The sequence below is a fragment of the Poecilia latipinna genome, unplaced genomic scaffold (assembly GCF_001443285.1).
Source record: "Poecilia latipinna isolate Pla-1442-1.1 unplaced genomic scaffold, P_latipinna-1.0 Scaffold335, whole genome shotgun sequence".
Taxonomy (NCBI): domain Eukaryota; kingdom Metazoa; phylum Chordata; class Actinopteri; order Cyprinodontiformes; family Poeciliidae; genus Poecilia; species Poecilia latipinna.
In genome coordinates this window covers 1-22172 of record NW_015112951.1, presented here as the reverse complement: position 1 = coordinate 22172, position 22172 = coordinate 1, and the positions used below count along the sequence as shown (strand labels likewise).

Below are 22172 nucleotides of genomic sequence, written 5' to 3'. Positions count from 1 at the left end.
GAATTATGCTCACTTAACATTTATATTATAGAGACATAGTCCATTGATTCTTTTAAATTATATTTAACCCTACCTTAAAAATAATTTTAAGTGTTGTTCACATGGGCATTTCAGTGTTGTAGCTCAAAGCACAACCAACATTCATTCAAAACGTGCAATATCACTTAAGAAAGGATAAAAATGAATAAAGATATTGATTTCCCAAGTCTGTAAATTTGTTGATTCTTACAACCATAGATTTCCCCACCTCCTCACTTTCTGTTAATTTCCTGCGAGGATTACAAAGTGCTCCTCGATACATAATTTACGATGACTTTATGGATCCCAGATGGAGATTTGAACTGGAAATAAAGCAAACACATAAAATTTAAACAGCTTTTGTGCTGGAGGGGAAGCAGCGCGGCATGTAGCAACTGTAAAAATGTAGTTCGATACACATTTGGATACATTTCACAGATTTAGTAGGATTTTTTTTCAAAAAATAATGTAGGATGAGGTATAAAGTAGCTTAGATACAACAATATAATAATTTGAAAACAGTTAGTGTTGATGTTTAAGAAACTTTAAATCAGACTGTGCCCATATTCAGTGAAAACATGTTTAAATCACTGGAGTTTTCGTGTCCCAGCTGTACCTGAAAAATCTCCCTCATCAATCAGAGATTCCTCTGTCGTGCATTTTATAAGATATTCAGAGTTTGGACTGATTGCATGATGCAGGTAGCCAGATTTTAACATCAGTTGATTGTTCTCCAGTATGTATGTTTGCATATAGCTGGACGTTGTTTTCGATGAGTAATTTGGTTCGGTGCAAAGTGACCCCCATGTCTTACTGCTGCTGAATCATGCCACATAAAGTCCACCTTTCTTTATGACCTTTAATGTTTCCAAAGAGCAGAGTTTAATGATAGGTGGGAGTCCTCTCTGTTCTGTTCTGGTGTCACTTTTTAAAGTTGGAACATTGTTTAGCGCACTTAGTTCTGAACAAAAATATCCCTGCACATGTTCAGGAAAAAGGTATTTGTCTGGCGCGTGTGTGTTATGAACCCCAGTAGTAGTGGATGATAGAATCAGTGTGACACAGTGATATAATACAAAATGGAGACAGTTGCAGAAGCAATAGGAGTCTGTGGACTGTAGACTGATGCAGATAATAATAGCATGTTATGGATAATTACAAAACTGTGCTTGTATTTAAGAGTAAAGTTAGATTTAGAACATGGAAGTGTTGAGGACTGCAACACAGAGCCAAGCCATTTTTATGGATTACCCAGGGGAACACTGCAGCCTGCTGTGGTTCTGTAACACCGTCCATCCCAACCGCACAGTTGTGCAATAATGTGGTCATGTTGACATCTGTCAGTCATAATAATAAACACTGGAGAGTCCAGGATGAAAGTGTGAGGCCTTGGTTTTTGAATGAGAAATATGCACTGATGTCTCCTTCTTCAAAGTTTATTTATTTATTTTTATTACATTCATCATTTTATGATATATCTTTTCTCAATTTGAACAATTTACACTACAATTAAATGAAAAACTGATGATGAACCAAATGCCCATTCATGTGTAGAACTTTGAAAATGTCTTCATCTCCACCACCCAGCGCTTACCTGTGTTTGCCATAGCCTGGACTTCGGGCCGTTTCCATGACAGCATTAATCATACTCAGCAACGGTGGCAGCCAGGAAGCTGTCCGCTGCGGCTGCTTTCTCTCTTAACATTCACAGACGACACAACCTCTTTCTCAGCTTCTTTTCACTTGTTCTGCAGCACTTAATCTGAGAATTTGACTTTCTAGAAAGACAAAATTCAGCAGTTTTTCTCTAGATTGTGATTCATGAACATAAAAAGCCACCACAGAAGCCATATTATAGCCATAGTTTAGTGTCCAGAGAGACTGAGGACTCTCATAGCAGAGGAAGAAATGATGGAGATGCAGGAGATGTGTTCAACACAAAGCACGGGGCTGCTGTCACAAGTCTGATAAATAATTGATTGGACAGGAAGAGGTTTTGGTTGTCAGGGGAGAGTTCTGCTCCGACTGCAAGTAGGGAAGCAATGATGCGGTACTCAACAGACTGCGCAGAAGTTTCAAACAAAGGCAAATTTCCTTATGCTGGTTAATGCTTGGAAAAACTTAAAACTCTTTGCTTGAGACTCCCATGAAAGCTTACTTGAAATTGTGTCTCCTGGGATGTAAATTAGAAAGAAATGAGAGATGAATTTTACACAGTAGTGCTGTACCGCACATGTGTACGTTGGCTTAGGAGGAAACTTGCAGAAACCTGGCACTGATGATGCTGTGTGTTGTTGGAGTCAAAATAAAGTAAGGGTTTTCAACGGGAATACAACATCACTGTTTTCAGTGTTTTACTGTTTCGTCTTGGCAGTGATTGTTAAAACCTATTTTAAAAAAATCATTTTGTGTTGCAGACAGAGATTCCCTCATACATAAATGTATTCATTTATTTCTATAGCCTTGCACACTGCCTCTGGCTAAGTATTGATGATTTAGCGAACTGAGAGTGAAATCTCATCGTGTGTTTGCATTTCTGGGTTTTTACGCATGAGCTAGCATGTTTGTAGGGGGGCAGAGGTCAGGGTTTAGTAGCACAGAAAAGCAGGCGAGGCTGGGGAGTGAATGAAATGGATGAAACTCTCCAGAGGCCCGTGTGTTGTTTTCTCCCTCCGAACAAAACAATAACTCTCATAGAGCAACACTGACAGCACAAATCATTTCTATATGTGCTTTGCTCTTCATTTTTTTCTATCTAACTTCAAAGAGGATCAGACAGGTGAAAGAGCCTAACTTTTTTTTTTGATGCATTACATTTTTGCTAAAAATTTACTGTTGTTTCTCCTTTACAACATTAAAATGGACAAATGGAAAGCAGGATTTTTGCTTGTTTGTAAAAAAAAAAAAAACACGCAGCTTTGGGATTTCTGATCAAAACCATGTAATATGTATTATATGCACGCAGCACCACTAGGTGGCGGTAATGTTGATATTGTCAACATCAAAATTCAGAAAAGCAAAAAGAAGGATTGTAGCGAAAGCTTTGCAACACTGATCCAAAACCATTTACACCTGGTATTTTCATCAACTCTGTTTACAATTTCCTCTTTGTAATCAAATTCCTGCCTAGAGTTAAAGGTTTATGGGAACAATCGGGACAAAGCGAGGCAGACCCAGAAAGAAACGTTTCTTCTAGCACAGAAAGTGATGATGAACTGACATAAGAAAGGCCTTTATGTCACAACTTCTACACATTTTATAATATCCAGTCCAGAGGTCAAAAGGTTTCTGGGTCAACTTCACCTGCATCCAAAGTGTGTGCAGAGGGTGAAGTGTCGAATCCAGAAACACTCAAAAACTAAAATCCGGTTCTCTCATCAGAATAATAGTCATTGAGACTATTCAAATTTATCAATGTCTCTCAATTTTCAAATGTTAGCAAAAGTCCTTTCCTTTAATTTGAGCAGACAAGGAACACTAATATACATATTTGAGGATTTTTCTGTGACTTTTGGAGCTGCACTGATAACTTCACAGTTATGCCTTCATCTTTACTTGGTACATAAAGGCATGAAATCTGATTTGTGCTTTTTGGCATAATTTTAAAAGCTTGTAAGAACTAGATAATTTTATTAAGTCCAAATATCTTTTTGGTATTCATTTGTTAAGTGATTATAAATTCTGTCATGAAAATCGGTTCTCAGTTGTGGTACATGGACAGTCATCAGTTTCCAGTATTGATCAATAACAAACTAGTTGACCTGGATAAAGCTGAACAAACAGCAGAGCTGCAGCGTTTCTGAGTACAATCACACGGTCATGCAAATGTAAGCACAGCAAATGGACAAAACACACACTTTGTTTGTCCGAGTCTGAATGCTGGCTGATGTCAGCCAATATGGATGGCTGCAAAAATGGTCAAGAATTTAGTATGTTGAACATTAGCAGATAGGAAGTCTGTCTTAGTTCTGTTTTCAGAATTACACTCTAAAAAGACTTGCAGGCAGTAGATAATAACAAAGCATTAAGGAGATGAACAAGGACAGGAAACATCAGAAAATTGTTTTTAGTCAAAATATACTTTGAAAGTGAATAATTTAGGTTTTGCCCAACTGTGACGCTAATCAGTGCCGAACAGTCTCATAATTTGCTTTTTCCCCATGTTTCCTGGCTTCTGTAGAAACAAAGCTGTAGCTAAAATATTTGCAAATTATTCATGGAGAAGTTTATTTTTGTTGTACATTGTCTAGGCTTAAATTGAAAAACGTGCTTCTTTTTTTATGGAACATAACTCTAAATTATTCACAGATAAAAATGCCAATTGGCAGATTTTGTTGCAGAGTATTTCTGTAATATTCAAAGAATGCCTCTTGACACGTTATTGGTTGGTGTTTTGATCCAGGGCCACCTTTCATTTTCTTATCGCCAAAAGTATGGCGATAAGAAAGACTGTAGCGTGTGTGGTTGTGCCAAGACAGTTTCCAGTTAATGCATGTGAAGTTATGTTTGCTGTTTGAACTATTATAATAGGCAGTTCTAGGTAGCAGATTTCAGTTCTTTGGTTCCAAACCAGCAAGTCTGCACTGATCTTGGTTTTGGGGCTCCAGAGAAAGATTGCGATTACTTGTTCAGTCATTAGAATATATGTACTACAACTTCTTCATTACAAAAAGTTATATATAACATGCTAACAGGTTTTCCATCTTCTAACCAATCAACATAGCCACTGTAGAATGTTTAATGTTCCGATATTATTTTTTTTTTCCTTTACAGTTATTAATAAGAGGAAGGTAGCACAGGCAACCTGTTTGCTCTCTAACCACTTTACTTCAAACTTGCCTGCTATTTATCTCCATTTCATATTATGCAACACCTGCATCTTGCCCTCCTGAATCGAAATCGTTGAATGCGGCGACGCTTCTGGCCCGCCTAAAAATATCCCTGCATAAGCCAAAGGTGGTGCTGTACCAACAAGTCACTGCGGTTGTCATACCTGGCCGATGACATACTGATGTGGGCCCTGAATCAAAAGCGGGTTAATGGCTCTAATAGCAACCTTTGCGTTACATAAAAGGGCAGAGGTGAGGCTGTGCTGCCCTGCAGCGCAATTTATCAGATCAGCGACGGGAAAGAGGGGCGGCGACTGTGGGAGGGAGCCGGACTGAGAGATGAAGGAGAGGAAGAGATGAAACAAAAGGTCACGGTTGGAATAATACCTTTAATGTCATTCAGTTAAAGGGGCATTTCAGCCGCTTTCTTCAGATCACGTGCTCCCCTTTCATGTGAGCAGCTCCATTGTCCGCCACAATAAACCCCCGCCATATGATAAGCCCAGAGGACAAATGGTGCTTCCTTGCGTCTGTGCTTGAATCTGCAAAACTAATTTCCTCAGCATACGTTTAGATCATCTTTCCTGGCAGGTGTTCAGAGAGGCGTCCGGCTCTCCATCCTGCAGTGACTCAGCCTTGTCTGGTTTGTTTGTTGTTGTAAATGCAGCAGTGTTGCTCCAGAGCAGGTGGCAGCAGGTCCTGATAGAATTACTGCACCTCATAGTGATGGCATTATGTGCCTTCCCTAACCGTGTTATGTAACCACAATTATTCAGACACGGAGGAACACGGAGGGGGAGGAGGGCGTCATTGCTTGATGGTCCAAGATGCCTGCAGACGTTTAAAACGGGGGGGGAAAACTTTAGCCTTATTTAATGACCACAAAGCTTTAAGTGCTGGGATATTCCCTCAATATCATGCCAATATAAGAACACCTCATTAGCTTTTGGGTTAATTATTGGGTACAACTTAAGAAAAACAATTCAGATACCCTAGATAATATTATGTAATTAATTTTCTTTTGCACAGGCTTAGAGTTATTCACGTCAATAAATGTTCATTATTTTTGTTGAGAAATATTACTGAAACAGCTCCCTATGCCATCTTTTATTGTTTTAAAGCAATGTGCAAAGCTTTAGTAAGAAGTTTACGGACTCCTATGAGAGGAGTATTTGCCATTGTTTTTATGGAATATAAGGATGCATTTGAATTGGAAATCCTTCAGGATTGGTTGATTATACAACACAGTCACCGATTCACTGATCACTAAAAGTTAAAAGAGTTTGAATTTAGTGTGACTCATTATTCCTCATTGGGTCAAAAATAATGCAGTCATTTGAATAATACTGAAAACTTATTTTTTTGAAATGACTCAACTCACTAAGTGAAACACATTGTATCGATTGATATAGCACAGTTTGATATTTGCGAGCCTTGATGTCATTTTGACGACAGTCCATGGTGAGTTTATGAATATTTCAGAGTGGTACTTAACAGAAACAACATTTAAAACGTTCCCATATGTAAATCTGTTATGATATACATGAATCTGTTGCAAGCCACAGATCATTATGGGTAATAAGCACCCAGTTTTTCTCTGATTAATGATGAGTAATATGACAGTTCATCCAGCCCAGCGCAGAAGTCTTAGACGCCTGTGGGAGTTCTTGTTCAGCTCAACAGTTCCCATGAGTTTGAGTCCATCCCCGATTGTGTTGCTGTTGTGGATGGAAACCTGAAGCCATACATTTTAATTGATATGAAAATAACCATCTGGGAGACATGTGACATAGGTAATGAATCTCCCAGAGCCTCCAGAGAACCAAAGCCTATAGTGTTTAAAATGAACTGCACCTCTAATTTATTTATATTACTTCCTGTGTTTTTCTTCCCAACATATCGATTGTCTTGATCAGTTTGTCTGCAGATTTTTAAAATGTCTTATTCTACAGACGTTGGCTACTCGTTTACTAATCTACATCAGTTCCCTGCTCAGCATCACAACAACAACTAATCGTGGAGTTAAATCAGAGATGAAAATGAAAAGCAGTGTTTCAGGCCAAATGATAATCTACATCAAATAAACAGTGCCTAAAAGTCATACTTTTAAGAAATAGAAAAAAGTGCAGGATCAGCTTTTTAAAAAATCAGCAGTTCCATTGTATCTAAAAATTTCAACAATGCAATATGCTAAAAGAAGTTTTCAAACACCCTAAAATGTCATCCTGCAGGTTTTTGCTACTGTTGTTGTAAGAGTTCACGCCTGTCTCAGACAGAGAGAGGAAAAGTTTATCTTTCATGGGAATTTTTGCTCTCTACAGAAAACTCAAAGTCCTTCCTGAAGTTTGGCAGAGAGACGGTAGGCGGAGAACGTTTGAAAAGCTGTCTTGTGGTCGAATGAGTCAAAAATTTAAGTATGCGGACTCAAGAACAAACAATATGTTTGGCATAAGAAATCCTTGGAAAAAGACCTCAACGAGCTGTGAAGCATGGAGGTGGAAGTGTCATGGTTTGGGGTTGCTTTACTGCAGCAGGATCCGGTCATCTATAAGAATTAAGCAAGCTCTGCATGCAGAAAAGCATTAGTTTGGAAGAGACTGAACACAGTGAGGCGTCACATTGTTTTCACATGACTGATAAGAATAAGCACGTTTATGCTAAAATGCTATTGGTTTGGGTAAAACTGCCATTTGAACGCATTACTTCTCTGGGTCGCTATTTCAGGTTTTCTCCAATGAGCAAAGAAAAATATTTGAAACAATCTGAACTTTATTTACTATAAGTTGATCTCAGTTTATTTTAAACAAAGACGTAAAAAAAAAATCCGACTTCTACAAAGCACTGAAATCTCCCACGGTACGCCGATGTTACACTCTTCACTCTCCGTTTATTGAAGATAGGCTTTGGCCTGACTGAGCCCCTGCCTGTGTGTGTGCGTGCGTGCGTGCGTGCGTCCGTGCGTGCGTGCGTGCGTGCGTGCGTGCGTGCGCGTGTGCGTGTGCGAGTCTGTATTTTCTGTACAGTAGTAGAGAAGGGAGTAGGTCACCATGACAACAGCAGTCCCTGGAGCATGCTGTCAGCAGAGTGACGTCACTGGCCTTTGCAGGTTTGTGCGTGTGTTAATGTTGGGTGGCACTGCTTTGTCCTGCAGAAGCTGCTGGAGTACGCTGCAAGAAAAATAAACTAAAAAAAAAAAATCTAAAAATCTAAAAATGGTAGACAAATGAGGCAGAAGATGGATAATAAAGAAATTAAACTCTGGTTTGCACTACATTGTTTTATTTTCTCACTCATATCAGTTTTCAGGGCTGTTTGCGTGATGTGCATGCGGTTTAGTGTGTTGCTCTTTCCTCTGAAACAATCAAGAGGTATTGATAACTGCGTTGTTCAACAGTTGTTAAATGATTGTGAAACAAAAGACCCCTGAGTGCAGAAGAATTAATTCTAGCCCGCTTGTCTTGTTGAAGAGCTTCATAAAGAAATGTGGATGTTGATCTTTTTGATACATTTTCTCAGAGCTTTTTTGTTTTGATCGTCTTTTACACAACTTGTTTAGTACTCTGTGTTGTGCAGGTCCTTCACTTTCTACAAAACAATATTCAGTATTAATAAGGTATATTTTTATCACTTAACATATTGTTGTGTCATTTCTGCTAATGTTAATGACATCAATAAAATCACATTTTCCTAAAGATCTAGCACTTTATTACCTCTAAGGGTGGTTGCAGCATGTGTAACTTCTCCTGACACCAAACATTATCCATTGGAAGAGGCCTAGAAAATCAGTGTGACTCCTTGGTTAGCAATCTGTCTTCTCTGGCCTGTGCCCAGTCTCCATGGTAACCAGCTGTTATACTGACAAATGGATGGTGTTAATCTTCAGTATTTTCATTATTGCTTTGTATTTTAATCCACATCAGGTTTAAGATGTAACAGCTGACACAAAGTTTCTTTTTTTGGGGGGGAGGGTTTGCTGCCGCAGCACTGTTAGTACAACCAGTTGGCTTCAGAGATGTTGCTATGGAAAAGGTCTCTTAATGCAAGGGTGCATGCTCCATCCTATTATCCAAGGGATGAACATTGATTAGCTAGCGGATCTGTTGTCTTGAGCCACACCACACTCCAGTAGCAAGCCTTATATAGCCTTATATAATCACGTTATCTTTATCTCATGAAAGAAACTTGCATTCTAGAGTGAAGAACCATAAATGGAACAAGAAATCACGCTGCACACATCTGTCCAACAATTCAAACCTTGCAAATTTTGTTTCTTATCCAAGCTGTCTTTTCTGTAATATTTGTAAAGAATTTTTTATTGTAATGTTTGGTGTGGACCCCAAGAGTCTCTACTACAGCAGAGGCTAATGGGGAGCCTTAAATAAACAAATTGTTGGGGACCAGGCTGGGTTAGTGTTTTTCCAGGTCTATCCACCAGAGGGCACCTTGTGGCTGTTTTTTCCCCAGAGGTTGGACCAACAGGTCTTGGTTGACACACCTGCAAGAAATGATCATCACCGTGAGGAGTATATGAGCAGCAGGCGGCCAGTTCCTCCTCGCCAGAGTGTTTGCCAGCAGTGGTAAACAGAGCCCTCATAGTGTTGCTAAACAGCTTGAGATTTTGATACGTTGCTTCTTCATAGTCTAATCTGTTTTTGTGGATCCTCTCTAGGTTGTTGCATCGGAACCGTTCGAGTTACCGGAGTCTTGGAAGAATCCTCTCGTGCCGCTGCTGCACCGTTTCCTCTCGGTCTTGTGAGTTAGACCACCCTGTCCGCCCTCCAGCCCTGTGAACCACCTGAGCAGCCAACAACCTGGAAATAGCCTTGCCTACCTGGCTCCGCTTGCCTCTCCCCACTCGCTCTCCAGCTACTACAATAATTCCCGGATCCTGGACCGAAGAAAGAATAAACTCCAACTATCTTTTTCTTTTGTCAGAGCTGTAAATAAACCTTTTGACTAAACCCATTCTCTGAGTGTTTCTGCATGTGGGTCAAGAATCTCAAACCCATCATGACACAAATAAGCAAAACACTCTACGCTCACTCTATGTTTATTTTAATATCATAAAATCTTTAATTCGCGTTTATTTTTTCTATTGCTGTGAAAAAGCGAAGAAGGAAATTAGACTAAAATATTGATTTTATATATATATATATATATATATATATATATATATATAATTTGTTTTTGTGACATTTGGTTGTCACTCTTTGGTTGCATTTAAGGTTGTAATACTTTTAATTAATCCAAATCTAGTCATTTTGCATGTTTTAAAGTAAGTTTTTATTTTCTTTTGAATTATTTTGTGTTTTATCTCGACACCACCAACAAATGCTAACAGTCTTACAGTAACATTGACTAACATGGAAACAAAGCAGACCGCTAGAGAACACAGTTTTCCTGTCGTTTATCCAGGCAGACAGTATTGATTCTGGCTGGAAGGGAAATTGTCTGAGGCAGACGTATGGATGAATTTCCCAACAATCCTCAAGGTCACAAGACTGCCGTTTATCACTGACATCAGATTTGCCAATTACTGCCATGTAAAGAGCTCCCTGCACCTGCCTTTACTTATAAAAACCATTTGATAAAAGTTCAGAAGTCGGGGTATGGAATAAAATATTAGATTTGAAAATTTGACCTTAATTTATCATTACATAATAAGGCAGATTCCCAAAATGTCCCATAACAATCTGTCAGTTTTTTGTTCATGAAAATTACAAAAATGTATTTATTAGGTGTGATTTTTTTATTTTATTTTTTATTTTTTTATTTTGTTTAAAAATTAGACAAAACTCCCACACTCTGTTCTGATTAAAGCACCACTTATTCACTTTGGACATCACCTGGAAATAGTTTTCTCACAGAAAGAAAGCAGAGTCTCACCCGGGGAAAAAACCAGAATATGACAGAATTTAACAGGAGGAACCAGGAAGGAGTGTGAACATGGGAGCAGGATTTAATACTGTGATGGTGAATCACTAAGATAGGGTTGAACTGAAGTAAGTAAAACAGACCCAAAACCAACTCAAACAACCCAAAATCCTGACAGTTTTGTTGAACCTCTACCTCCCTTTTACCTGCATTGACGTTCTTTGTAACCACCATCCCCCTTTTGTGACACTCAGCGTGTCACTGTTTCGTGGGAAAGGAAATAATAGAGCAACTGTGGTTGTTTTGTAGATACATTTGTTGTGTTTGTGTTTCTACAGATTATTTTACCCTTCAGTGTGGATGTTCCTTATTTTAAACAGCATTTTGTGATACTTTGTGGCTTGAGCTTATTTTCTCTCCTTGTACAAATCATTTTGATTCCCTTATTATACCGGTGTGCTATTTTTTCATAAATAAAAAGGAGAATATGAACTGACACCTCATATCACACGTCTGTCAAGCAGCAAACGTTTAGGTTTACTTTCTGTAAAGGTTGCAAAGGATTTTTTTTTTGCAATATGACTTTTTCATGGCACACGTCATCATGACTTTTTTTTCTGTTTCTTCATGTTCGTGCTCAGTTTTGAGTATAAAATATGCACAGCTGCATTTAGCCTGATAAGGCCAAGACTGACACTTGCTGCACTTGCTGATATATCTGTTCTGATTGACGGGTATTTTTCAGGGACTGGTTGTTGATGCCGTCTGCTGTTACCAAAGAGAAAATCCATCAGATGATTAAAGAAAAGACAGCCGTGTTGAAGAGTGGAAGTCTTTAAATGCTGCGGGTCGCAGTGTTTAATTCTGCCGCGAGAACAGAAGGAAGCAACAAACAAAACCCCACAGCTCAGCGAAGGCTATCTTTCCCAGTAGCTGACCTGCTTTAACCTTGATCTCACTTTGAGTTTCATACCCTGAAATGCCATCCAGTGATGTTGGTAATATAGCAACTCAACACTAGTGAGGCCTGTTATGGAACCATTTCAGCTTCTTCTAGAAACTTGTATTACAACCTCGCCACTCCTGAAATTCTCCTCATTTTCGAAATACATGTATTTGGCTGTACATACTCTGAAAATGCTACACCTGCATTATAAAATGATTAACTGTATCATCATGATGAGGCTGTTCTCCAGACGAGATTAAACATTTACAGTATTTATGCAATCCACCTAATTTAATGTAAAAAGAGTCTAGTTTATGAAATACACTATATAACCGTAGAGTTAAGTTTATTAAGTTACACTCACTTTATTTGTGGGACAAATAAAGTTTCACAAAATGTTCCTGTGTATGTGGTATATTTCAGTGCTGAATAAACTAAACAAAACTCCACTTGGTTAAATTAAATGTTGAGTAATAAAACAATGCCTAAGAATAGAATCAAACGCAATCTGGCTGCAGATAATTGGACAGAAATGATTCTCTGAAGATACTATTAAGTCTGCTGTTGGCCTGCTCAAATACGTGCAGAGAACAAAAACACGGTTGTGAAAACTGGATAAGACAATAAAATCACAGTTTACCTAGAGTCATACTAAAAGCAAAAATGTCAAATATTACATAAATAAGACGAAAATACTCAAGCTAAAACTTTAAACACAGCAGTAATCTTTTATCAGATGTGTTTTATATAATGTGGCTCATATGGAGATGCAATGGGGACTGTGAATTTAATTGTTTTTCAGTTTAACTTTTATGTAGCTGAGTACATTTTCATAAAGTTATCATTTTAGAACAGATGGTACACATTTGTAAATTTGACTTATAGAAGAAGTGAAACCAAAAGTACAGGACAGGCTGCACAATCAAGTGCAGTCAGATGATCTTCAGACAAGCCAGACCACCAAAACAAGCAAAACAACCACCTATAGAAGCAGCACAATATGTCAGCCTGATGTGGTGATGAATCAGCAGACTTTACTGCGTCTTCTGCTCAACCGAAAGTAGCAGGATGCAAGTCAGTCACAGAACATTACAGGCAGATCACTCATCCTAGGAAAGAACCATTATGGTGTACAAAAGGGTTGGATTGTGGAGAAGAAGATTATCGAGATGCAGTAGTCAGTGCTCATTGTTCATGTGAGAGAGAGATGTGCTATTCATAGGAAAACCCTTTATCGAACAAACAAGCCTCATTTTGGAAGAAAACAACAGACTGCAAGGACATAAGGCTCACACAGAGTAACTTTATTCTAAAGCCTTTTACGTGATTTTCTTTTTTTTTTTTTTTTTTTTTTTTTTTTACAGAAAAATGCATAGTTGCTTTTCTAAGGAGACAGGTGTGGACAGAAATGAAAAAACATAAATCAAATTTTATTGACATCCTTCCAGATTTCCTTTTGAGCTTTTTTACTTTGATATGCAATGCACATTTAATATAAAAAAAATCCACACCACAAATGATGGTTTGTACGGTTTGGAGGAAAATTGAGTCACTTAGTGAGCTCATGACAGCTTGCTTGAAACAACAAAAGTTAAATAAATTGCTGAACTAAAATAGCCTGGCTGTAGATGAGACGGTGTTTGCTGAGGAGGTGCTGCTGCTCTTTTGATCTTTGTGGGTTATATCAGCTTGGCCAAAATTCAGTGCAGTCTTTGTTCATGAACTAACATCTGCTGATGAGATTTACTAAAATTACCGTATTTACCAGACTATAAGCCGCTACTTTTTTCCTGCGCTTCGAACCATGCGGATTGTAGGCCGGTGCAGCTTATATGTGGATTTTTCTTCAACCACCAGGGGGCTCTTTAGCAGAAAGTGAGTCATTGGAAGTCAAAATTGGAAATAAAAGAAGAAATCGCCTATTAAAACAGAATTAGGTTTTAATAGGGAATTGAAATTTGAGAATGTTGTTGATCAGTTAAATAGCGTTGAGGGGAAAGAGAAGATGTTTCGTTTTTTAAATAATACTGGGATCATAATGGAAATAATGGATGCAAGCTGCCGTTGAAATCTAAAGCAGAAGAAGAAGAAGAAGAAGAAGAAGGCGCCCATTTTCATTTAGCACATGCTGCTGCATCGTTGTGGAAAACCTAGAGCGGAAGAGATATCTGAGGCTTATAGTCCGGAATTTACGGTAATTTGCTTGTGACTGATTTACATTAGTGAAATTTGTTCCCATTCTTGTGTTAAAAGCAGAAAAATTAATAATAATAATAATAATAATAATAATAGGTGACTGTAAACCAGTCCTTTTTATTTGGTACACATGGCCACTTTACTTGGTGACACCCTCATCACACTGCTGTTATCAGCTTTTGCTGGAATGGCACTGGAAGACAGCATATGGTGGGAAAATACTGCCTTGTCACAAGTTGCCACAGGTTTACTGAAAAAATCTAAATATTTCACTGCAACTGTTTGCACATGTGTGCATCTGCTGCAGAATTAGCCCAAAACCAACCCAAATTTTGTTGCAATTATCCAACAATATTGCTGCTTAGTCTCACACAAGATTATAAAGTGGCTTTAATTGCCTCAACATAAAAGCCAAAAACTAAAAGAGAACATGACGCCATCATCTACTTTCTAAGCTAATCAGGTAACAATGCTGTCTGCTTTGAAGCCTAAAATGGCCTTTTATTCACATTTTAAGAAAAATGCAAAATCAGAATACATTATCTGAGTTTCAACTTTGTCTTGAACGGTGAACCAGGTGAGCTTTGTTTAATTGCCGATGTGGAGTGCAGTATATTTGTGTTCAGCTCATCCTGGTGGGACTGAAATGTGAAATCTGTCACTGTGGCTTCATCCAATGCAAGAATCTTTAGAAGGATTTGTATGCTGTGCATTGAGTTCAGATATTCTTGAATGAATGTGTCCTCCTCCTAGGATACAAACATGAGAGCGAGTCAATTACTGACATCCTCCTTGTACTTCCTCCTTTCTCCCCCCCCTCCTTATTGATTTCCTCACTTTCTCCAGGGCCACAGAAAATCGTGATGTTTAATGGATGCCCCCTTCGGAGGTCGTTGGAGTCCTCGCAATCATAGACCCGACATCAAGCGAACAGATTTCATCATGGCAACGAGCCACCTTCAGCCTGTGCTTCTTGAGCCCTCCTGTGGAGGGTGTAATAACTGAGGGAGGGGCAGCGAGTCTGAGAAAAGCCTCCACCTGCAGATGAAAATCGTTCAAACCATGTAGTGTTCCTTTCTCCAAAGAGGGGGGAGGGTGTAAGCTGGATTGTGATTGCATTTTTTTATTTTATTTTATTTTTAACTCGTTTCTGTTCATGTAATCGCTGGGACAGATTTGTTGCTCGATTGCTGAGTGTATGTGGGTGTGGGCAGAAAGCGTGAGGTGAGGAGAAAGTGAAAGAGAGGGAAAAAAAAGAGTGAACGAACAGAGAAAGAAGGGAAGAGATGGTCCTCCACACCACCCCTTACTCCAGTGCCTGTTTGCACTTCCTGGATGGGCTGTCGTGGAGCCTGGTGTTCCCCTGCTACTGGCTCCTGGACCGGCTCCTGGCCTCCTGCGTGGCCACTTCCCTGGAGAAGCGCCAGCGATCCCAAGACCCCTGCTCCTTCCTCACCCTGTGTGTCCTGGCTGCTGCACCTCTTTATCTGCTGCTCCTCCTCGCATCCCTGCCCTTTGCCCTGCTGGGTTTCATCATTTGGGCTCCCCTGCAGGCTGTCCGCCAGCCATACCTGTACACATATCGGAGGTGAGTGTCGATTGAGCTAATTTTTTGTACCACTAAGGAGAAATGTTGTCTCAGAGTAAACATGATTGCTTTGTGGAAAAATATTTTTTTGGTTTGTTTTGGTTTTTGTTCAATCGTGACGACATATGAGTGGCAAACTGTGGCAACACAAGGGCACAATTTATTTTGTTATCTTTAAACAGTCCCTTAGAAAACACCGAATATGACAAAGTTTTGCTGCAAAGATGTTAACATTTCACCTATTTTTGAAGGGATCTAATAATCCACATGTAGGTTTGCTTCAAGTCAAATTCTTTCAAATTTCTGTTGACCTTCGTATTCTTAACATTTTTCTCCCTCAGCAAAAAGGGAGAAAAGCTGATTTCTAAAATGTTTTTCATACTTTTGAATTTTTTTGGGGGGGGGGATTTCTTTGTATCCAGACCAGACAAGAACCAGGCAGAGCAAGGTCAAGCAGGTGGCGCTGGGACAGGAGAATGGAGGCCACAAGGCAGAAGCTTCTGTTTCTGCAGCGCCAATGTTTGTCTCCTCCCGGACTCCCTGGCCCGGTTCAATAACTTATCAGACACCCAGAGAAGAGCACGCGAGCTGGGCAAGAGAATCCGCAATGGTGCGAGTCGGCCCCAGATTAAAATATACATCGACTCGCCAACCAACACATCCATCAGGTGAGTGGACTCTACGTCTGCAAAGGTTTTGTGCATTGCAGAGACTATTGTTATACATTGAAAGAGTTCTTGTCCATATAAAGGTTAAAAATTCATACTTTTCTCAAATCAGCAAAGTCTTCAATATATTTTTTTGAATGGATGGATGGATTTTATTTTATTATTTTTTTTTTTTTGTTATTTTGAAAAAACATTTAAAGTATAGGGGCTGCACAGTGGCGCAGTTGGTAGAGCTGTTGCCTTGCAGCTAGAAGGTTCTGGGTTTGAGCCCCGGTCTTTCTGCATGGAGTTTGCATGTTCTCCCTGTGCATGCATGGGTTTTCTCCAGGTACTCCAGTTTCCTCCCACAGTCCAAAAACATGTCAGATTAATTGGCCTCTCCAAATTGCCTCTAGATGTGAGTGTGTGTGTGCATGGTTGTTTGTCTCTGTGTTGCCCTGCGACAGACTGGCAACCTGTCCAGGGTGAACCTCGCCTGGAACGATAGCTGGAGAGATAGACACCAGCAACCCTCCCGACCCCACTGAGGGACAAGGGTGTAAAGAAAATGGATGGATGGATTTAAAGTGTAACTAAATAAAGGCGGGGTGAGATCAAGGCAAAAGAAGCACTGTTGTCAACATATACAGATTTTTCAGACTCCTCCAGTGACTTTATGTTCAAAACACCTACTACTGATAAGTCTAGCAACTCTTTTTCTGTATTTTTGGAGACTTTTATGGCGACAGCACTCTGCTGCAGCCTGAATGACTTGAGCACGTAGTGAGAGCGGCCATTAGCCTCTCCAGCAGTGCTTTTATTCCCGAATGCAGGGCTGTAACAAAGTTGCACCAAGCCGTACGGCTGCAGCCAATAGGAAAATTCAACTGTCTAAGAACCGTTCGAACCAACGGAGGTGAGCAGTGAGACGGTTTTAGGCAAAATAATGCCGAACTAAACCAATTGTACAAAAATATCAAAATTTGCATAAAGAAAGAACCTTAAATGACCTTTAGACACTTTATCAGGAAAGAAAGTTGACTTGGGGGTTAGTTTTCTGAGCTGGTGTAGTGACCATGCCTTTAAATACGTCTCTCTTTTCATTCTGTTATTCAGTGCAGCATCCTTCAGCAGTCTTGCCACTGGTTTCCGCCGCACGTCCTCTCTGGACCAGCGTCCAGAGCAAGTCCACACCATCAATGGCCCAGCTGAAACTGAAATAGAGCCTGTCACAGAGTGCCCTGTTCACCCCTCGGACACCACCGACTGCCCTGTTCACCCACCTTCGGAAGACCAGAGTTTTACCAATTGCCCCGTTCACCATGATGGATCAGACAACACAGCAGATTGCCCCCTCCACCTGGCTGGAACTACCAACAGCTCAGACTGTCCCATCCACCCCTCGAGCGATGCCACTGACTGCCCAATGCATTCAACAGAAGGTCAGAATGACTCTGGCCATCATGACTGCCCCATGCACGGGGAGGTAGCACAGAAAAAGCCCTCCACAGAGTGTCCGCTTCACACCTCAGGGGTTCAGATCAGCATCAGTGCCCCAGAACCGGACCCCCAGGAGGAGGAGGCTGAGACTGGAAACCATCGAGATCTGGCAGGAGGAGACACAGGCAGCATGACTGCCTCTCGCGAATCCCTCACTCGTTACCATGGAGGCGACACAGCAGTAGGGATATCCTCCAACAACACCCTCTCTCACGTACCACGCACGTCCATCTTCAAGAGACCTGGAAGGAAACGCCGCCATGGAGATGAAACGTTCGACCATGAGATCTCTGCCTTTTTCCCTGCCAACTTGGATTTTCTAGCTCTACAGGAAGTTTTTGACCACGGAGCAACAACGAGACTTCGACGTCAGCTTCATCGCTACTTTCCCTATGTGCTGAGCGACGTCGGTCGCTACGGCTGGAAAGGCTGCTGCTCCAGGTTTAAGTTTTTGAACAGTGGAATGTTGCTAGCCAGTCGCTACCCTATCCTGGATGCTCGGTATGAGTGCTACCCCAACGGGAGAGGAGAGGACGCGCTGGCAGCCAAGGGGGCGCTGTTTGCTAAGGTCAGTGGTTTCCCCATTTCCTCTTCCAACTCTTCATGAAGTTAACCTTCCGGGAGTACAAATTTAAATTTCTTTTCTTTTAGTTTTTCTTTCTTTTTTCTTCCACCAAGCAGTTGTAGTTTCATCAGGTTATAGAAAAGGTTTCCAAATATCAAAATCCTTATTTCCAAGAAGTAGCTTGCTGGTAAAAATGTTGCTAAATGCTCAATAGAGATGTGAAATAGTGGTGACTTCCTGAAGGCAGAGTGCTGAGAAGAGCAGGAGCTTCTTAAAGAGACAGAAGCCCAATTTTAAACAGAAAAAGGTGAAACCTAATTGGCTGCCTCAGAGGACCATACCATGTATGTAAACATGTGATTTCATATTTAACAACTCTGTTTTCAGACCCTTAGGATTAAAAAGGTCAACTTGATTGTTCCTGTCTATTAAGATTTTTTTTTTTTTTTATCAGTATTCGCTATTTTACTTACCGTTACGTCCAGGCTTGTTGGGTGGACTCACATAAACTATACCACAGAAATAAAACCTGAAAAAGAATATTTAATATGAAAAACCAAATTTGGGTTCATCAAAAACTCATGGAAAATCAAATAAGTAAAAGCCAAAACAGTGCTGACAAACCATAAGACACAAGCCAAACCAAACAGGGATCTGGGGAGGGAGCAAAGGGAGCCTGTGCTGCATGTGTGGCAGCTTTTAAGCAGCAGGCAGAAATCAAGCCAACCAGCAGCTCAGGCAGAAGGTCTCTCTCCGAACTCGGCGAGGAACAAAGACACAAACTGGGGGCCGTAACATATTACTTATTCCAAAATAAGTTTATTTTTGTTCTGTGTCAGAGCACAAAAGTTCCCTGAAGATTTGGAAGAATTTTACATTATATAAGGCAAAATATTTTTTTTTTTTTCTGAATGTTGGCACATTTCTCGAATAGAATAGAATAGAAATCCCATTATTGTCCTAAAATGGGAAAGCTCTGGCGCAACAACAGCAAAGTGTAATTCAATCAAATCGTGTCATTAGTTGCTTTGGGTCGAGAGGACATTTTAGCACAGAGCTGGCCTTCCGCAGCCATTCTTTTCATAATTTTTCCCCAATGCTTCTAATTAATTTCAGAATCGGTTTGACTTGCAGCAGAGACAGAAGTTGAGATTGAGGCAGAACGGTAACAGCATGTCTACATTTAGAGTGTGCTCCTGTTAAAGAAGCTTTGACACAGCTGTGAGTCGCTCATTACCTTTTCCTGGAGTCATTTTAAGTCGCAGTTGGTCTTTTAACTAACAGTACAGATTTAGCTGTGAACGTTTCCTCTTTTTTTGGAGGGAAAACTGAGCTAAATTTGAATATGAATGTCTCAGTGACCCTAATTTTCTGGTTCTGCTGCTGTGGAAATCTGTTACCCTGATCCCTCTATGTTGCTATTTTAACTATGCTTTCCATTTCCATGACTTTGTTAGTCTGGTAATTAAATCTGTGATATTTGTGAAAGAGTGCATAAGAGAGAAGTGAAGAGGCTGGAATGACCTGCTGGCTGACTGTATTGTCCCCATTGTTGCAAAGGACTCTTGTGCAGTGGCACATTTCAAACCCACGTTCTCTTTCTTTCCTTCTTATCTTTATGGTTTGAAATGCCTTTTATGACGATATTAAATTCATTCAACGTACAATTTGAATGCATGTTCGCTGCGGCGGTTGGACAACATTTTGGTGCTTGAAAGCCGTCACTCTTTTGAAGCATTTGGCAGACGTGTAAAAATACACTTTTAACGCCCACATCCATTCACACACAGAGCACATCTGTCATTGTATCAAGCGAATCCTCCTTACTAATGCATGACTCTCGACAGTGTGAAAGCGAAAATAAACATGTCATTATTTTCACAAGGTCTTCGGGTTTCACGTTTGCCGATAAATTAGTGCGCATTGCACATTTGGGATTTTCTCTGCCGCATTTCGCACTTTAATAAAGGACTTAATACTAAAATGTCAAGGATTTGCAGCTTTCTCATGGCACATTCGTCTGAGGAGTGGCTAACAGAAATGGACCGATGTTCAATGTTGTAATCTTATTTTACTGAAAAACACTGACCGATGCCCATGAAACTTGTCTGAGGAAGTGCTCTCAAATGAAATCAAAAAGCTTAGAGCGTTGCTGTTCAGACTGTTAAAAAGCTAAATTAAAAACGAGTTCCTTCAGTCTTCATTTTTTTATATTTTAAAAACAAACAAAACAAACAAACAAAACTTGCACAACAGAGTTTATCAATCAACCCTCTCTCACAGCATAAGAAAGGGACAATGGCTGACTTTCAGACCTCTCTGGACGTTGACAAAAAACAGAAGAACGATGAAGTTCACATGGAAGTATCCACTGATCGCAGATCACACCAAATTGAGGAAATTGGAGCCGATCCATCCTTAGCAGAAACGCTTTGGTTACATTTATTTCAGGAATTGTTTGGATTGTTGCTGCACCAGTAGTTTTTACAAATATTGTTTTTTTTTTTTTTCTTACTCTGAGGTTTTTGTTCATACTGGATGTTTGAGTTTTTAGACTGTTTTGGTCTGATGTTATGCTACTGCTGAAAAAGATAATAATTAATTATAATACTTTTTATGCATCTTTATCAGACATGCAAACAATGTGCAGAAGGTTGTATGCTACGTAATGAGTTATAGCATCATTTAGCTCATCTCTACATTGAACATGTGTATATTTTGCCATGTGCTGCTTAGCAGTTCTAATGCATAAAAGCCAGCCCATCAGGCACAATGGGTTTATGCTATGCCTGCTAATGCACTGCAGGCTCCATGCACAACAATGGGATTTCTAAACTGGACATATTTGTTGTTTCCTGTTTCCATTTACCAGCTGCCGATGTTACTTTATATAATAACCAAACTCATGGCAGCTGGATGAAAGCAGAGCGGCGCAGAGTTAAAAGCTTTTCAGTGTGCTGGATCTCTGCAGAAGCTAAGGCTAGGTGCCGCATGTGTGCCATTTATTGAGTGAAAGTGCCACGTTTTGACAGTGTGCGGGTTCATTAATCAGTCGCATGCTGCGACTCTGACAGAACGCGAAGCTGGATCAGTTCCAGACCCCGCTGGGGCTGGGTTGGCATTATGTGACCAGATGTGGGTGGTGAATACCTGTATGAGCACGCCTTACATGCCCCGGATCTTGTGAAGCCACACTCCATCACAGCTTGCACGCTGACAGCCTCATCCTGTTTCCCTGCTGACTGCGGCGGCGGCGGCGGCTTTCCAAGCTGCCTTCGCTTTCTTGTTTCACCACCTCCGTGCATGTAAGGTCACTCCAGGTCTCGTTGACAAGTCGGCTGGGCGCCAGCTGGCTGGTGGTTGTCTCAGAGCAAGCTGCTGAGGAAGAAAGAGCTCTGTTTAACAAAATACTTCTCGCTAATTTAGCTGTGTTTCTGGCTACAACGTGGGCACATCTCTCTAAAACTGTAAACACACATAAGCGCTTCACTTGAAATAAAAGGATTGTTGGTGGGAAGCGATGGTGGTTTCTTCTACATGTTTCCAACTCTGATGGTATTTAGGAACAATTTGCAACTTTAGGCAAATTAACGACAATCGCTCAAAGTATTGTTTCTCTGCTAAGCTGGGATTTTTATCAGTGTTAAATAAACTTAGTGTTTTGCACATTAATATGTCCTGTTCACAAAGCATCCATCAGAGTGAAATGGCTACCTAAAGGATTCTTTCTTTGATTTTTATTACAGTCAAATCTTATTGAAATTCTTATTTTCAATAAAACAAATTTTCTCAAACATTATTCCAAAAGAAGAAATTATTGATAAAAAGGCTCAATGCTGCTGGTGAAGAGAAAACATCTCTGTTCTTGCTGCGTAAGTAGAGGCATCAACTTTTGCACTCTTAACTAAACCCACACCGCTTTTTGACTAAATGTGTAGAAAGTTCAAAACAATATATAAGTAAATTGTGCCTCTGCATGTACAAGCAGAAAAGGAAAGTAACATTAAAT

At 40.1% G+C, this 22172-nt stretch overlaps 1 protein-coding gene and 1 long non-coding RNA gene across 2 annotated transcripts; both read left to right on the top strand.

Moving 5' to 3' along the window:
• The first annotated feature begins 9245 nt into the window (after positions 1-9245).
• On the top strand, positions 9246-9804 carry LOC106949283 (uncharacterized). The gene is made up of 2 exons (XR_001425343.1): positions 9246-9424; positions 9517-9804. It is a non-coding gene; the product is annotated as an uncharacterized LOC106949283 (long non-coding RNA).
• Positions 9805-14685: 4881 nt separating this feature from the next.
• On the top strand, positions 14686-18220 carry smpd3 (sphingomyelin phosphodiesterase 3). The gene is made up of 3 exons (XM_015035427.1): positions 14686-15451; positions 15874-16119; positions 17215-18220. Exons 1-3 carry the CDS (start codon positions 15150-15152, stop codon positions 18203-18205), a joined length of 1539 nt encoding a protein of 512 aa, XP_014890913.1. The 5' UTR covers positions 14686-15149; the 3' UTR covers positions 18206-18220.
• Positions 18221-22172: the final 3952 nt, after the last annotated feature.

Excerpts from the sequence above, each read along its gene's own strand:
- smpd3 (XM_015035427.1), top strand. The coding sequence starts at position 15,150 with ATGGTCCTCCACACCACCCCTTACTCCAGTGCCTGTTTGCACTTCCTG. Across the intron at positions 15,452-15,873 it reads TACCTGTACACATATCGGAG|ACCAGACAAGAACCAGGCAG; the intron begins GTGAGTGTCGAT and ends CTTTGTATCCAG. Across the intron at positions 16,120-17,214 it reads CCAACCAACACATCCATCAG|TGCAGCATCCTTCAGCAGTC; the intron begins GTGAGTGGACTC and ends TCTGTTATTCAG.